At 49.6% G+C, this 17,360-nt stretch overlaps 1 protein-coding gene across 10 annotated transcripts in view; it reads left to right on the top strand.

Annotated features, from left to right (window-relative positions):
* Positions 1-17,360, top strand: part of LOC102292558 (disks large homolog 1) — a 100,440-nt gene that overhangs the window by 75,728 nt on the left and 7,352 nt on the right. For 2 of the 10 annotated variants that reach the window (XM_005945790.3, XM_014341186.2), the window contains 14 exons: positions 5,701-5,796; positions 6,433-6,486; positions 7,183-7,233; positions 8,246-8,370; positions 9,055-9,224; positions 9,701-9,837; positions 10,835-10,979; positions 12,570-12,699; positions 12,909-13,065; positions 13,287-13,389; positions 13,778-13,892; positions 13,976-14,152; positions 14,552-14,618; positions 16,815-16,911. In XM_005945790.3, coding sequence (XP_005945852.1) covers positions 5,701-5,796; positions 6,433-6,486; positions 7,183-7,233; positions 8,246-8,370; positions 9,055-9,224; positions 9,701-9,837; positions 10,835-10,979; positions 12,570-12,699; positions 12,909-13,065; positions 13,287-13,389; positions 13,778-13,892; positions 13,976-14,152; positions 14,552-14,618; positions 16,815-16,911 — 1,624 coding nt within the window. Of the gene's footprint in view, positions 1-5,700; positions 5,797-6,432; positions 6,487-7,182; positions 7,234-8,245; positions 8,371-9,054; positions 9,225-9,700; positions 9,838-10,834; positions 10,980-12,569; positions 12,700-12,908; positions 13,066-13,286; positions 13,390-13,777; positions 13,893-13,975; positions 14,153-14,551; positions 14,619-16,811; positions 16,912-17,210; positions 17,245-17,360 lie in introns of all 10 variants that reach the window. The other 8 variants (XM_042213577.1, XM_042213578.1, XM_005945791.3 and 5 more) reach the window with 5 other exon arrangements.

Genomic DNA, 17,360 nt, shown 5'->3' with positions numbered 1-17,360 from the left:
ATATCGTGATAGATATCGTTATCGCCTGAAATGAAAAAAACATATCGTGATATGAAAAAATCTCATATCGCCCAGCTCTAAAATGAGGCCACTTTCAGTTTCTGTGGTGTGGATAAAGATGTTTGCACTGTTCACACCTTCAGCCAGACTTTTATTTTGGAGGCCGGGTGTTGTGTTCTCACACCTGAGATTAATATTTTCTTTAGTGTTGGAGAACGGACGGCGAGAGAAGCTTTAGTCTGTATAAACCACTTTCCCTGCAGCAGACTTCAGAGCTCCTGCTGCATAAATTTGCACGTTAACGAGGAAGGAGGAAGACTACTTAGGTTAATCCTCCACAGCTCCTTTACATGACTAAAACCACCCATGTTGTGTAGAACAAGCAGTGCCATTGAAAAGCTGTTGGTATTTGTGAATTGCTGGTTTGTTTACAGTGCAGCCGTGTGCTGACGTGAGTGGCCTGTAGGTGGAGCTGCAGACACACAGCAGCAGTTTAATCCTAATCTCCAGCAGATCCTTGGTGCTTCTCCTCGGCCCTCACCGTGGAGTTGTGATGTGGCTGTAAACGCTGGGTGATGAAGGAGGAGAGAGATGAGCCCTGATGTGTTTGTTTACTGTGACACACTCGGTGCGTCGACTTTCTGCTGTTTGTGAATCATGTGGCTCAGCCTCCATGACGGCGTCGTATGAGCAGATTTACACCAGTAGAAAGTCGAGGTGTCTCTCCATCGTTGTAAATGAAGGTGAGGCATCTATTTACGAAATCAAACCTCCGTCCAATGAACCCCACGCCGCCTCCTGTGCGATGGTTATTCTGTCGTATAATTAATTTGTCTGTTCACAACGAGCCTGAATGCTCTGAGTCCATATAATGAACCATCTGCCACAACAGGAAGTACGTTCATAGCTTTGAGTTTTGGTACAGACTTGATTATTTTCAGTGAAACGCAGTTTTTGGATGTTGGTGTGGAAATGTCAGAGTATATGATGTGCAGGTATAAGTGTGAGATTTCAGTGTTAAACGTCTCTCTCTGCTGCAGCTCGTTCTCCTCATGCACACTCAGGAAATCCCAGGAAACCAAATCTGCATTTATGATTTCTGAGCCAAGATCTTTTGTTTATGTAGCTTTGGGACAGTTTGGCATTTTTAAAAGTGTTTCCAACATAATCTGTGGGCAGTTTCAACAATATTTTGCTAAATGTGAATAATTTATCACCTCACTTGGAGGAAAACACAGTGTCAGAGCGACGTTCCTGCAGAGCTGCACCTGTAACCAGGCCGTGGAGGTCTGATGGAGTATACATCCACCAGGAGCGTCCACGCTGCTGTCGCGGTGCAGATTTTATTTAAGTGAAAAGAGAGAAGGCCTGCGTGTTTTTCACCTCCAGCTTCGGGTGGAGCTCTGTGGAGACGCAGCAGCCTGTGAGGATCGTCGGGTTTTTCTCTACAGCAGAGGCTTAAAGCAGCTTCCTGCCCGCCTGCCGCTAACCGGGAGTCCTCGTTGCACTCCCCCCTCGCTGCTGACACGCACGCCACTGTGTCTGAATCCGGGGGCAGCATCGATTATTCATGCAGCGAGTGGAGCTGCCCGTCACCCCCCCTCACGCTGACATGTGCCTCGCTCGCTGGAGCCGATTAATTGGCAGGAGAACGAGAGAAGACGAGAGGGAGGGTGTCACAGAGAAAGAGCAGCCGGCAGGGAGGGGTGAGCCGGGAGAGAAGAGAGGGAGTGTTACTGCGCTGTGGTGCCGGAGGTGGAGTAACACGGCAGAGTTTGGAAGTATCGCCGTCTCGTCGTAGGCGTTGGACATTCTGGACTCGAAGGAAGCATCTTTCATTTACTCTTTATCCTCCTCCCCCTCCTCCCCCAGCTCCTCCTCCTCTGTTTGGGAAGATGACCACTCATTACCTGCAGCAGGACTTCCTGTCTAAAGCTGTGAACGGCGAGAAGAAGCTGCCGCGGGTCAACGCCAGCTTACAAGAGTCCATCGCCCACCTGCACCCTCTACAGAGGCAGCACGCCATCGAGCTCCACCGACAGCAGCAGCAGCAGTCGTTCAATCACCCGCAGGTCCAGGCGTCGCTGTCGACCTTCACCGCCTGCACCGTGCCGGCGTCCTGTCGAGCTCGCAGTCGGTTCCTCAACCTGCGGGACAGCGTGAAGAAAAGCCCGACCAAGAGTACGGCCAAAGTCCTCAAGAGCGCCAGGAAGGAGATCTCCTGGGTGCCCTTCGCTTACAGCAAGGTAGCGACATCATGTGACCTGTTCAGAGATTTTTACTTTTTCCACTGCGGGAACTAAAACTTTGTCGATTGAGTGCCGTACGTTTAAAGAAGTAAAAGATCGCTTTGTTAGAAAGGAGAGTGGGAGCTAAAGGCTGTTCCACAGAAACGAGCAGCCGACGGTGGGCGGGTGAATGGATGGAGGTTGTTCCCCTTTAACCACTGATTGATTTCTAAAGGACACACAGATTGTAGCACAGTCAGATCAACAAGTGCTGATGTTTGTAGAGTTTCAGTAAAATCAGCTGAGACTGAAAACTACAGTCAGGTTTCAGGAGACTCTCAGTGTCTGGGTCTTTATATGAAACAGACTAAAACCTGCTGCTGCTCAAAACTCCCGTTTGCTGTGGTGAGTTCAAGGTCACATTGGAGAACTGGCTGTTTTGGTGATGGTGGTTGTGGTGACACGCAGAGCAGTTTGTACAGTGTTGTAGCAGGAGTGTGTGTGAATGAGACCTGCGGTCGGTCAGATCGAGTTACTACACGGAGAATCGATGGACTCTGTCCACGTGTGACAGCCACATCACCCTGCCATCACATTTAAATCCATACTTAAACACTTTCCAGCTGCTCGTCTTTTTTACGACCGAATACATGAGCGATGGTGTGAGCCACGTGTTTTGGTTGGGGATTCATCTGCTGCACATTTCAAGCTCCCATCTTTAAGTGGTGGTCTGTGGTCACACCGTCGCTACGTTATGGCTTCATCACCGATTCGGTCCAAAGCGTCTGTGGCTCCTCCCACCAGCGGACATTCAGATCCATGTTATGGATGCAGTGAGCTAAGAAAAAACTGCAGCCACACTTTTAACGAGGGGCTCGAGTGGGGGGGTTGTTTGATCTGTGTGGCTTCGCTGGTACACTGAAGACTAAAGTGACACACGTGCCTCATTTACTGAAAGCAGGACATAGATTCTCTGTAATAAACCAGCAGGGGGAGACTCCTCTGACCTCTGACCTTGGTTAAGACTGCTGATGAGTTCATGGTTTCAGGCTCCCGTTTTGTGTCCTGTTGAATAAAACGCGGTGCTCGTGTTGGAGATGAAGGACATTAAAGTTAAAAGGACTAAAACGGGACATTCAGGGCGGGGCTACCATGTCATTGACTGAAGGTCAAGATGGTGAAAATGGTCAGTTTGAGGCCGTCCATCTTTTATATACAGACTGCGATGATAAGTTTGGGGTCGTGTGGAAAAGATGTCATCAGGTAAAATCATCAACTGTAAAAGTCTCTGAGAGAAAAATTAAAAATACTAATTAATGTGTAATTTTATAAACTCCAGGTGGGCTCAGCTGTGTTAATGATATTTATATGAAGGACTGATGTTATGTCAGCGGTGTAAGTTCATCGGGGTCAAACATCAGCTTGGAAACCTGATCGGTCAATAAATCGATTGACGTATTGGGCGTCTGATTGGTTTTGGTTGTTGTTGTGGATTTGATGGTGTATCGTCGATCGCTCTCTGATAGATGAAATCATAACCTCTGCCCTCTCGGTGTCGCTGCATTTGTTAAACCAGTTTTGTGTCTTTTGGGAGTAATTAAGCCTCGTTGTCAGCAGCTTTCTGGCGAGCGGAGCCGCAGAAGTAGGGCTGGCGGATCAATGCGGTCGATGTGCGGGGCTAATTTTAGCGGCTGTTGGTTTTCCATGGGCTCCGGGTTCTGCTGCTGCAGCACAACAATTAAGCCTCTTGGAAACGCAGCGGCGCTTCCTGCCAGCAGCTTCACGAGGTCCTGCTGTTGCATAACAGAGGTCACAGCGGTGAGGGCCGCCGCTCGCTCCTCTGTGATGTTTCATGTGCACGCAGGGGTGTTAAATTACATGTAGACGTGAAAGAAAATCTTTGACTGAAACAGGAAACAGAAGAAAGATCTAAAAAAATCCTGTTTTAATTCATTTAAGTCACGTGCATCACACACATTTATGGGTTGTGTCTGAACAGTTTACAAAGGTTTTATTTTGTGTATTTTCATTCTTAGTAGATGAATAAACAGCAGCATGGCTGCAGTAGAAAGACGATCCACTCTTTTAAAGGCTGTTTGTTTCTCGAGCTGAAACCCACGAGTGGAGCTGCTGCCGGTGTGGCGTTCATGGGCAGATTGTGCGGAGGCTGCTGCTGTCGGGGAGCGCTGGTGCTAGTTAAAGTTAGCTTGTTCTGCAGTGTTCAGGTCAAAAACACATCAGTCAGATGCTGTAGTTCCCCAGCAGCACGTAGCATTGCAACGAGACGTCTGACGTCTAATACGCAGCATGTGATTGGCCAGCTGCTGGCTCGTTCAGACCAGTGATGATGTTTCCACTAAAACCAGTTACAAGTTCACCTTTGAATCAAACGCCGAGTGGGCCCATCATGAAATGAAGAGGCTGCTGTGGAGTGAAAAACACGGCCTGAAGGCGACGCTGGTTACGCTCGACAGCATTGTGAGAACAATAGAACCACAATAGAAACGCGTTTAGCAAAAAGTGTCGCCAGACTGAGTCGGAGCTGAAACTCGACAGTAGCGAGGACGATGCTATCGTAGTTTTAATGTGGAGCAAAGAGGCGGAGCCATCAGCGGTAAAAAAAAAACAAAACCCTGACGGACAAGATGAAACCTGAATAAGCGTCTCTTCAGCTGCTTCGTTTGCCTTTGCGTTAGCGACAAAGCTACAGTGACGCTGTAGACGGTGAAGTTGAAGGCGTGTCTTAATTTGGCAGCTGTGCCGTGTTCAGGTACATTTATTTAACGTTGTTTGCAGATATGTACTTGTAAACCTGCCAGCTGATCGTGTTATTGGAGCTGAATGAAATCGGTCCTCGAGCTCTTCGTTTGATTTTTGGGAGTTGAAGGTGAAACGATCAGTGACGTCATGGTGAACATGTGAGTGTGCGGTTTGAGCGCTTCTTTAGCGTCAGTAGAAACTCGGACAAGAGGTCGCGGATACAGCTGTGACCTTTGACCTTTGAGGGTCTGTGCCAATGTCATCACTGGCTGTCGGGGTTAAAACTCCCAGATTGAAATATCCGCTGCTTTTCAGTAATGACATAAAGGACATCGGCCCCCTGCTGAAGCTGTACCGAGGGACTGAGGATTTACCCCACACACACACACACACACACACACACACACACACACACACACACACACACACACACACAGGAGAGATGGCTTTAATCCTCAGAACAGCAGATGGGCGAGTTTGCCACATCAGGATCGTCAGGTGTCACTCACACAGTGACCTCCTGTGATTGGCCGACCTCTCTGACACTTGGCGGTCCTTCTCTGTCAAACTCCTCCCATCTGGCACCTCGGCTCGACCTAAACAAACGCCCCCTATCAGTCAGCATGCACATACACATATACATCCTCTCCTCCTCCTTCACCGGCTGTTCATCTGTGTCTAACCTTTGACCCCTCACCATGCTATTGTTCAGCAGGCCGAGGCCGCCCCGCCTTCCTCACCCATAATCCCCGTGATCCCAATCTTGCCAATCCCAGCCGAGACCACCGCCATCCCTCCAACGTCACAGGTCTCCTTTTTTTGTTCCTTTTTGACTTTCCTCCTCTCCTTCTTCTCTGCTCGATCCCTCCATCCTTCCCTCCTTCCATCCTCACTTCCCTCCTCGCTCATTTGGCTCTGCGGCTTTCTGTCGAGTTCGGTTTTCAGTGTCGGCCGTCCAGCTGTGGCGCTGATGAAGTGAGCAGATTAGAGATAGAAACAGCGGGAGGAATGCCACGCTCCCCCCGTTTGACTTTTCAGAGCCCATCTGGCTCCTCCCGGGCGAGCGAGCGAGAGTCAGAGTAGACGAGGAAGACGAGGTGAAGGAGCAGCTTCTCCCCTCCTGCACGACTGGATTTGATTGATTTTCTTGATTTGTTTCTTCATTTAAGGCTTCATGCTTCAGAACTGCATCTTCTGCAGCGTGAAGCGCCACCATGTACGTACCGCTCGTGCTCGCTAATCTGTGCTCAAATCCGCGGGCTTCCCGTTTTAGCATCATGAGGAGAGTTAGTCTTTTAGCAGCTGTGCGGCGGCCGACCCGGGCGCAGCGTGGGGTGTGATCGGAGGGGTGGAGGTTCAGGGGGGTTTCTTTATTGTGAGGGTGTTTGTAGGGTGGAGATGTTTTTCCTCTGTGATGTTCTGACGTGTCTCCTCGTTTCTGCAGGCCAATCCTCCGCCTGTGGTGGTCAACGCAGACAGCCTGGACACACCTCCATACGTGAGTGCTGCTCATTTCTGAATGGCTGCATGAGTGATGGATAGATTGGAAGATGACAGATGCATGAAGGCATGATACCTGTGTTGATGATTTTATGGATAAAGATGGAGTCGTGGGTGGGTAGATCCACAGACAATGGCTAGGATGCAGGACTCTGTGGATCTGCAGATGTTTGGTAACTCCATCTTCACCGTCCAGCTGGAGCCTCACCTGCCTAGCACTGGACCCGTCTTTATTAAATTGATGTTTGCCTCCCGTGGACTCCGGCCGCTGTCAGCACGGCGTCGCTTCAGTTTCACCTGACGGGGAGAAATATTTGAAGAAGCATCTGCTTCGCTCTCCTCTCCCCACATCAGTTCAGAGTTCAGTGCTGCAGCACGTTTCTGTTAATTGGACGGTTTAAAGGAAATGTGTTAGATCAGAGTCGGTGAGTGGAGCCTGCAGGAGCTGTGGGCAGACGGCTGCATCGCACGAACCTTGAACTTCAGGTTTAAGAGGAGGAAATAAAAACTCTTCAGTTCTCCGAGGTTAGACGTGAGCCTGAGGAGCAGGAGGAGGCTCAGTTGAACCCTGGACTCAGTGAAGTGTTTCTAATGAAGTACAGTAGAGTCTGTGTTCTACTAACGTGTTTGCTTCCTATAAACTGCTGCTGGGAGGAGCCGACAGGTGAGCTGATACCTGTGTGTGTGTTTGCAGGTGAACGGGACGGAGGCTGATTATGAGTACGAGGAGATCACGCTGGAGCGGGTAAGCTGCCTTTACTGTTTACTTCCCTGTGAGTGACGGCCGTGCTGCTCGCCGCGAGAGCCGCCGTAACTCCGTCGCGTCTTTACGAGCCACATAAACGAGCCGCGGTCTATGACTCGCAGGACGGGCGACCCGCCGTCTGATGCTCTCTGTTTGACTTTGAGGCGCTGCTTTCATGGACCTCCGCTGCCTGCACCAAACCTCCCGACCGTCTGAGATTTCGGGGGAAACGAGGACGTAACGAATGAACCAGATTCTGTTAAACAAAGCAAAAGTTTCTGATCCTCTCACACAAACAGTTTCTCTTTAATCAGCTCTGTTTTAATCCTCCTCGCTGCCTCTGGTATTATCCTCCACATTGTTACCGTTTTCCTCCTTTTGTTCTTGTCCTAATTTTGCTCCTTTAAGTGCAAATTATTAGCACAGCTTTAAAAAAGTCTCACAGGGTCTGCCTGTCGTTCTGTCTGCGGTCTAACCGGCCTCGTGTTGTTTTTATCATCACAACCAAAATGTTTCCACACATGACACAAACTGAATCTGATGCCCGTCCACAGCAGCGGACACGCCGGACGCCCACCGCGGCAGGAACCAGCCATTCTACACAATAACTGCACATTTATAAAAGTTCAGTGCAGAACGGCATGCTGGGTAATTACAGCAGTGTATTTGAACCAGTGAAGGTAAAAACAAAATGTTTAACAGCGCCTCGGAGCCGGTGCACGCTCTCGGGTTCTGGATGTTTGCTGATGTTATCTGATTGGTGCAAACTCGTGCCGGGGGATTCGCGTAGCGGTACCTGCAGACGTGTTCATGCTTCGTTGTTCCAGCTGTCACTTCTGGCTGCGGTTCGAGGTTTTCCAACACGGCGTCAAACTTCAGTCGTCACTGCTCAGCAGCATCGTCGCTCACCTGGAAGGCTTTTATTGTGAAACGCTGGCAGGAAGTGTGAATCCTGAGCATGCTCACAGACTCGGATCGTTATCATTACTACTGTGATCACTGTGGTTTCCAGGGAAACTCGGGGCTGGGCTTCAGCATCGCAGGCGGCACCGACAACCCTCACATCGGTGAAGACCCCAGCATCTTCATCACCAAGGTGATCCCCGGAGGAGCGGCGGCGCAGGATGGACGGCTCAGGTGAGGCAGCAGGAAACTGTTTGTCGGTGAAGGAGGTTGACTGATGTCTGAGCGGCTCCTTCTATTTTTGATCCCTCTGTCACCTCATTAGAGGAGGGCTCAGATTTTCTTTTAAACTGAAAACCAGCATCTCCTACAACACCCAGAATGCTTTGCAGCAGTTCCTTCCAGGCTGCTGCTTTACAGCGTAGCTGCTGTGGAGGACAGGCTGTTAAGCTGATCAGGGAGCAGTTAGTGGGGACAGAGGGAACAACATGTGACTCACACAGCTTTCTAACACTAACCTTTCTAAGATCACAAACTTTATGAGCTTTCACTTTTTACCGGCTCAGCTTGAAGCTGGCCTGACGGATTCGGCCTGGTATAAAAACATGTAGCGAGAGAAGGACCTCTGTCCCTCGGTCTGCGTGGTGGTGTCCTCACAGCCGGACCCCCGCTGTGCCCTGCGGCCTTTCATGGCTCATTCATAATGTAGAAAGTCTGTCACACCTGATCCAGGTGATGATGATGAGGACGAAGAGTACGGTCTCAGGTTTCCTTTAAACTGTTTGTAAGTTTGGATCCGTAGTTTGACTCTACTTCCTGCTTTAGCTCCAATAAATGAAAGAATAAAAGCTGTGACATCATCAGTTTCTATTGAAGCAGGTGACCTGACTGACACGCTGTGTTCACGCTCTGTTTCAGGGTCAATGACGTCATCCTGAGAGTCAACGAGGTGGATGTTCGGGACGTGACCCACAGCCGAGCCGTGGAGGCGCTGAAGGAGGCGGGATCTCTGGTCCGACTCTACGTCCGCAGGAGGAAACCCGTCTCAGAGAAAGTGATGGAGATCAAGCTGGTGAAAGGACCCAAAGGTAGCGTGTAGGCTTAAACTGTGCCTGCGCTCAGATCCGGCGCCCTGTCTGAGCGCAGGCTCATTATTAAACCTGTGAGTGTTCCTAATGTTTTGGCTCACGGCTGCAGCTCTGTGCAGATGGCGTGGATGTGTGTCGGCCGTGTTGCTGGATTGTCTCCGCTTGCTGAGGAGCTTTAGTGAAATCCCCGCGGGCCTCATGATTATTCAGACGAGGAGCCCGGCTCAAGAACAAAGCCTCGGTTTCCACGGAAACGTCCTGAAATATGCTTCTGTGCATTTATGTGTCCTGATTCGTTCCCGTGTTAAACCAGCAGCGGCGCGTTTCGTGGGGTGGTTGTTATTTAAAGTTTGTCCCTGTGAAGGACGCTCAGGCGTCGGAGCTAGACTCCAGAGTTTGAGGGTTTTTACCCAGAATGCTTCAGAGTTTTCCCGTCTGATCACCCTGCACCCTCCTTCTGGTTCTTTGTGTTGCAGGTCTCGGCTTCAGTATAGCGGGCGGCGTGGGGAACCAGCACATCCCCGGCGACAACAGCATCTACGTCACCAAGATCATCGAAGGCGGAGCGGCTCATAAAGACGGGCGGCTGCAGATTGGAGACAAACTGCTGGCTGTAAGGATCAAACACGAGAAATCACATCAGACGAATTATTTATTTAAACTAAAAGAGTAAACACGAGAAAGTCAAACAGAGTTACAAACATTCAGTGCAATAAAATAATCAAGAAAAGCTCTGATGACATTATTTATGAGACCTAATAAAGACTCAAATTTGAAACCAGTAAAATTAGAAATAATAATTAAGACAAGCTTAAACTTATGACATGAAGTAACTGCAGGAAAGAAATAATAGAAGTAAAGACGACTAAAAGTAGAAAAATATAAATAAAAAACAAAAATAGACCCGTAAAAAAAATCATCAATAGACACACAAGACAGAATACTGTATTTGAAAAAAGAAGCACAATTAGAAATTAATTAAAATAACAATAAGAACAGAAATGGGCAGATTAAAGGAAAGAGCTGGAAGTTAACATAAAATAAATAAAATATTTAAAACAAAAATTCAATTAAAACCTTTTAAATAATCAATAAACCAAAAAGAACTCAAAGAAAATGTTAATTAAAACCAATAAAGCCTGATTTAAATAATAAAAATAAAACAAACAAATTACATTATTTTAAAAAAGGAAAAAAATGAGACTAATAAAAGTTAAATATAATAAAAGCAGGTTAAAGGTCAGCGAGTTAATAAAATAAATTAAAATAAAGTAAAATATTTCTGATAAACAACCAACACGTGTATAAATAGTAGAAACAGGTTTCAGTGCTAACGAACAAATAAAGTTTTAGATCTGCAGTAAAAACAGGAAGTTGCTGAGTAGACGGTGAAGAACGAGCACCATGAATATTTCTGAGGTTTTAACAATAAGATAAAGTTTCACCCTTATAACATTTTATAATTATAAACATATAAAATGTTTCATTAAGGGAAGACGCGCTGAATCTGCGGTGCAGGCGCACCTCACCACAAACTACCAAACAGCAGACCTTCAGAATAAAAGCACAGGCGTGTCTGACCGCTCCTCTCTTGGTGTGTCCGCGTTCAGGTGAACAGCTCCTGCCTGGAGGAGGTGAGCCACGAACACGCCGTCACTGCCTTGAAAAACACTCCCGACGTGGTCTACTTGAAAGTGGCTAAACCCAACAGTGTCTTCATGAACGACAGCTTCGCTCCGCCCGACCTCACCAACTGTGAGTGCAAACACACACACCTGTGACCTCACCACTAAAGTTTGCTTCTGTGTTTGCAGCTGAAGAGAGAAACGTTTTGATGCTGCGGTCGCGTTTCACTTTGTTCTGGATTCAGGCTTCCAGAAACAGTTGGAAAACCCATAGTTGAAAACTTCCCTGGACTTTTTATCCTGAATTGTTTTCCGTTTTAAGATCTTCCAGATAAATGAGGTCTCGCATAAATCAGCTGACCTGGTTTTGAGTTAAAGGTTTCCCTGTGAGTGTCGGTTTTCTGGAGTCCCGGCTGAAGGCTTGTTTGTTTGTCTTGAATGCTGCGGTGGATTTTTGCTCTGACATCGAGCAGATTAGAAGGTCCTGGCTCATGTGGTCAGGATGACATCCGACCCTGAGCCGGTGTGGACCGCCGCAGTCTCTGATGATCAAGTGGGGCGGGGATTCGTCAAACGACACGCCTCAAAGTGCAGACGAGGCCGGTTCCTTTAAAACATTTCTCTCTGAACCGGCAGCTTTAGCAGGGATGAAGACGGCCCAGCTCTGAACCTTGTTTTTAGATCTCTCACTTCGCTGCAAATTACAGGAAGCGCTCTGAAACTGTAATACTGCAGGACAAACCTGCATCCCGGAGACTCGAAGCTGGCACCGAGCTGTTGAGGAGATGCCAAAGAAGGAAACACCCCTCAGAGATGCTGCGCGTCAGGCTCCTCGGCTATAGAGACCGAGGAGCTCCAAGCAGCTGTGGAGGATCCGGAGCCGAGGAGAGACTGATGGGAACGCACAGGAAGACACGGAGGCTGCAGGAAGTGTTGCACGTTATAATCTGAGTAATCATCCTTAAATCTAACACAGACTCTGAGCCGAGCAGGCTGGTGCTGGTTTGAAGCCAAACGAGGAACGAGCACAAAATATCCGATCCCGAGTCGCGGAAGAACGATGTTTGGCAGCTCGGCTCTCACAAACGCCACCAGGTGCCTCAACTCATCCATGTGAAACACAGACTCCCTAAAACTGAGTGCTGACAGCTATGATTATATCTGAGGTTTGGGCCACAGTCGATCAGCTGTTCAGCTTCTGAGTTTGTGTCTAAACCGAGTCGTGGACCAACGACGCCCTTCGTCTCCTGCAGTGGCAGGAAAACCATCGCTCTGTTAATTATGCAGGGACGTTATTTGTTTAACCTCCTGAAGTCTCCGGGGGAGTGTCCTGTTCGTGGAGAGAACCGTTTCCGATCAGACGAACATCAAACTTTCAAATGTTTTTAAAAATGGAGACGAATGGAAACTATTTTCAGGTTTCATCCTCTCGGTGCTGCTGTCACAGATCATAATAAACCGACTGCGTGTTCATCGTCTCTGTCATCGCTCTGATGCTGCGGTTACAGCTGATCCTCAGCAGAAACGTGACAGGCTTGAGTTGGGAGGTGGTTGTTTCTCGCTCACCGGTGTCGTTTACGACCCCCCTCGACGGCTGCCGGCCTCGGCCAATCAGGTGGTTACAGGAGCCGGACAGGCGAGCAGATGCAGCAGCTCAGCGTCAGACACACAGCGGCTGTGATCAGACTGGTTTTAATGGTCTTCTCTCTTTCTCTTCCAGCGTACTCCCAGCGCATGGAGAACCATATCAGCCCCCCCAACTTCCTGGGTCAGCCCGTCCCTCCGCCAGCATCCTCGGGGCGTTACTCCCCGACCCCGAAGAGCACGCTGGGAGACGACGACGTCACCCGGTGAGAACAGAAACGCTGCACGCGCACGCCTGCACTGAAACGTTTCAGTGTTTTTGTAGCTGAACCACAGCTGCTGCGCCCTCTGCTGGTGCACACCTGCAGTTACGCCCTCCACCCTCCCGTCATAACACACACCTGCAGAGTCTGAGTGGGACCCTGCTCACATGACTTCAGATGATTGACGGCTGCAGTGTTTTTTTTTCCTGCAGGGAGCCGAGGAAGGTGGTGCTTCACAGAGGAGCGACGGGACTAGGCTTCAACATCGTGGGCGGGGAGGACGGCGAGGGGATCTTCATCTCCTTCATCCTCGCCGGAGGACCTGCTGACCTCAGCGGAGAGCTGAGGAAAGGAGACCGACTCGTCTCCGTACGTAACAACGCGTTAAACTCTGAGATCAACAACTTAAACCAGAGTGTCTGTCTGAGTCAGTGATGAGTCGCTGCCGGTCGCTCGCCACACGCAGGCAAACACGCGGTTGACTTTCAAATTAAAAGCTGCACCTTTAGAGAAGTGCTGGATCAGACTGAGCCGCTCGTTTCCCCGATTGAGTCGTTGTTCCGCGTCTGACATTGTTTTTGTGTTTTCAGGTGAACGGCGTGGACCTCCGTAACGCCACCCACGAACAGGCGGCCGCCGCCCTGAAGAACGCCGGGCAGACAGTGACCATCGTCGCCCACTACAGACCAGAAGGTGGGACAGCAGCACGCACCTGCAGGATCACATGAATCCAGCAGCAGCTTAAACAAAAATAACTACATTTAAGTATATTTACAGTCGGGTGTGAGCAGGAAAGGGAACAAATCCTCTGCATTTAGCAGCTGGTATCAGAATATTTGGCCGTTTGATTATTTTCACTTTAAAATGATTGATTATTAATCCAGCTGTTCACAGATGTTTCAGCTCTGATCTCTGTGGGAAACTGAAACCAGCAGTCATCTCTGATTTTACCAGAGAAACAGTCCAGTTTAAAAAGTTTCAGATTCTGTTTGGCTTCATAAAAATCTTCCGTAGAGACTCTAACGTGTTTCTGTAATTTCCTGTGACCTCTGACCCCTGGATGGCCTCTGTGTCCGCTCAGAGTACAGCCGGTTTGAGGCAAAGATCCACGACCTGAGGGAGCAGATGATGAACAGCAGCATCAGCTCGGGCTCTGGGTCTCTGCGGACGAGTCAGAAGAGGTCGTTGTACGTCAGGTAGGCCTAAAGCGTGGAAGGCGCTCGCGTGCTGACGTCCTGTGTTCTGTTTTTAATCGGTTTGTTTGTCGTTCGTGTTTTAGAGCTCTGTTCGACTACGATAAGACGAGAGACTCCGGTCTGCCGAGTCAGGGCCTGAACTTTAAGTTCGGAGACATCCTTCACGTGGTGAACGCCTCCGACGACGAGTGGTGGCAGGCGAGGCAGCTGACGGCACAGGGAGAGGTGGAGGAGGTGGGGGTCATCCCCAGCAAGAGACGGTCAGTCCCAGTTACATCTGCTCCACCAATCAGGATTCAGAGCTCTGCTCACAGCTCGAGAGGACGTTTGGCTGGAGTTTGTAACTTTATTTAAACAAACATGCGGGTCGCACCTGTACAGGTGTCTCTGTGACGAACGAGAGCTTCACAGTGACGCTCTGAACATTTACCAGGTGACCTCCGAGGGCAGAGTTAGACTGTAAGGTCAGGATGTCGTCAGAGACTCCAAAGGCAAAACCTTCCAGTTTCTGGAGGAACGCTCGCGGAGTGGCGGCAAGCTGCCGACTCACTCGATTTGCCCTCGAGCTCTGAGGCGGAGCTCATCGCGAGTATCTGACAGATTCATGCATAAAGTCTGGTTCCCTTGTGATCTCTGCTGACCTTTGACCTTTCCCACAGGGTGGAGAAGAAGGAGAGGGCGAGGTTAAAGACGGTGAAGTTTAACGCCAAGTCTCGGGACAGAGGGGTGAGTGACGGCGTAGACGGTCCCTGGAGTCAGAAACGTGTTTTAGTTCCAGTAACGCGACTTTATTTACACACAGACGTTTTTCTGTTCTTTGTATTTAAGCTGTAAAACATTTTTTATTGCTTTTATTGTCTGTTTGATTTCTGCGTCTTTAAAGATGCTCAGTTTTCCAGACTCGACCTGATAGAACGAGTCGGACTTGTTTAGACTTCAGTGACTCGTCCCATCTGATGCTCTCAGGATCAGCCGACTTTAATTTCCCCGCAGTGACGTGTAGCGTGCAGGTTAGTGAAGCCATGCGCGGTGTTACCTTCGTACAGGCAGTTGAAGTGCGCGCGTGTTTGGGCCGTTGTGACAGACTTCAGTCTGTTAGCTAACGACTCGGTTTTAGGGTTTTCATCAGTTACCGGACGTTACTGGATAAGTCCGTCTGCGCCGCCCGCCTTTTTTGAAACCCGGCAGTGAGGGAAATGGCTGCCCGCGGCGCCCGCCACCTCGAGTGTGACGGGTGCTTGTTTTTCTGACCTTCCCCGAGCGTCGGCGTGTCGCACTTTAAACTGCACCAGATTCATTCGTGTGAAGGTGAAACGTGTTTGAATAAAGTCGGCTGATTCTGAGCTGGTTGATGACACGTTTCAGGTGTTTGACGCCAGCTGTGTGCGTCATGTGACCTCTGTGTGTTTGCGCCACAGCCACCTGATCTCCACCTACTAATGAGTGTTTGACTAATGTTGAAGCAGCCGGCCGTTTAACAGCATGACGATCTCTGAGGCGTTTCTTCTTCTTCACCAAATCGCAGCAGCGCCTCCCCCTCCCTCCCCCGCCACCTTTAAACCGTGTGCCGCTTTAGTACGTGTCGCCACGGCGTTGCTCGCCAGCCGCCACGCTAACACAGCAGACTGAGGGCGGGGAGGCAAACCGTAGAACATGCATGGTGCCCGCGGTCTGCTCCCCGCCTCTCCGCGAAACGCTTGACATTGACGTCTGCTGCTCTCAAACCTTCCTCCTCCTCCTCCTCACCACTCACCCTCCTCACCCTGTTTTCCGTCTCCTGCTCTGTAACATCAAAGTGCAGCATGTGAGCTAATGATGTCACAGGTCCCGCCTCCTGCTGATGAACGACACGCAGCGGTTCAAAGGTCTGCTTGTTCTTCTTGTCGAGCCATTAAACCCAGTTATAGTTGAACTAATCAATAACTTGAACACAGACCTTTTTAGGCCCTTTCAGCTCCTGGTTTTGGTTTTGTGTCATCGCACAAGCTTGAATGAACCCACTGAGACCAAGCTGTTACCATAGTAACAGACAGTTAAAGGAAAAGGGACACGACTCTGTTCTGTGTTTGGCTTCTATACATAAATGTAGGTTTAGCGTTCGTAGCCTCAACTAATCAATCTTTGCAGCCATGAGGTGGTGGAGACCAACAATGGAGCTGAAAGAAGGTGGATGCCGGACTCAGACTGCAGCTGCCGGCGCTTTTTAAATAAACCTAATATTTGTTGGTTGGTTGCCATGACATCAGCCGATATCGTTTTGTTATAGCCTCACATCTGGATGAGTTTATTTTAAATATCAGTGTTAACCCCACAGTAACCTTTACAGCCTGACTGGTGACGTCACGCTTTCATTTACACTTCAAGACAAACGAAATGCAAAAGCTTGAAGCTAAATTTAAGCTTCAGAGAAGTCCAAATGAAGAAACCACGTAAAGCTGAGAAGGCCTCTGAGCCCGACCCACAGGACGTTTGTAATCCTGGGGTTTGTAGCACCAGTGTTTCCTCAGTGCTACACGAAGGAACATAAATGCTCTGTGGAACGACTTTTCCTGATGCACTTGAAGGCATCGCATCAGCACCATCTTCGAGCCGATTCGCCGAAATAACCAAACGGCTTCTCCCAGCTTGTCGCTGCTGTGTCTCTGCATGTCATCAGCATGTTCACCTTCATCCTCCTCCTCTCCGACCGACGCTGCCTTCACTGTCGGCGTGTGAAGCGGGGCGTCAGAGCAGGTTGCGTTCAGGGTCGGGGCCTCTGTGTCCGAATGTTTTAGTTTAAACTTCGCGATTTTTGTGTTTAATGTTGAAACTGTGAGCCGGTCAGACGCAGACTCAGACACCCATCACACCCCCTCATCTCCTTCTCTTCCTCCTCTGTTTTTGTTTTACTCCATCACCCCTCCTCCTCCTCTTCCTCAGCAGTCTCTCAATGACAAGCGTAAAAAGAACCTCTTTTCCCGAAAGTTTCCGTTCTACAAGAGCAAAGAGGCGAGCGAGCAGGAGACCAGCGATGTCGACCGTAAGTACCAGCGCGGGGAGGCGGGGCGGGCGGTCTGAAAGGAGATTGGCCGGCGACAGGAAGAGAGATCAGGTGGCGACGGCGTGCTGAGCGCGCGCTGGTCGTCACCGCTGCAGGGCGTGGCCGCGCTCGTGCGATCTGATTAGAAGCCGTTTCTAAAACCTGAAACCAGAGCCAACATGGCCGCCCTGCAGCGGCGCCCCGGCGGCGTTCCCTCTGCTCTCTCAGTCTGTCGCTCTGTCAGTAACTGTGTCTGTGGTTGTTTTCCCTCCTTCCTTCACTCGGCTCTGCTGCTGCAGGACAACAGCGAGGACGTGCTGTCCAAAGGACACAGTAAGTCTCTCCCCAACACCCCCTCCCCCAAAACTCCCATCAGCCTCTTCGGTCTCCACCAGCGTCCTCCGGAGAGCTCCGCTAAATAACCAGAGCGTACAGACGCCGCTCGCTCT

Source organism: Haplochromis burtoni, unplaced genomic scaffold (genome assembly GCF_018398535.1).
Source record: "Haplochromis burtoni strain Fernald_Lab_line unplaced genomic scaffold, NCSU_Asbu1 Contig_455, whole genome shotgun sequence".
Taxonomy (NCBI): Eukaryota; Metazoa; Chordata; class Actinopteri; order Cichliformes; family Cichlidae; genus Haplochromis; species Haplochromis burtoni.
This window is presented reverse-complemented; position numbering and strand designations above follow the sequence as displayed.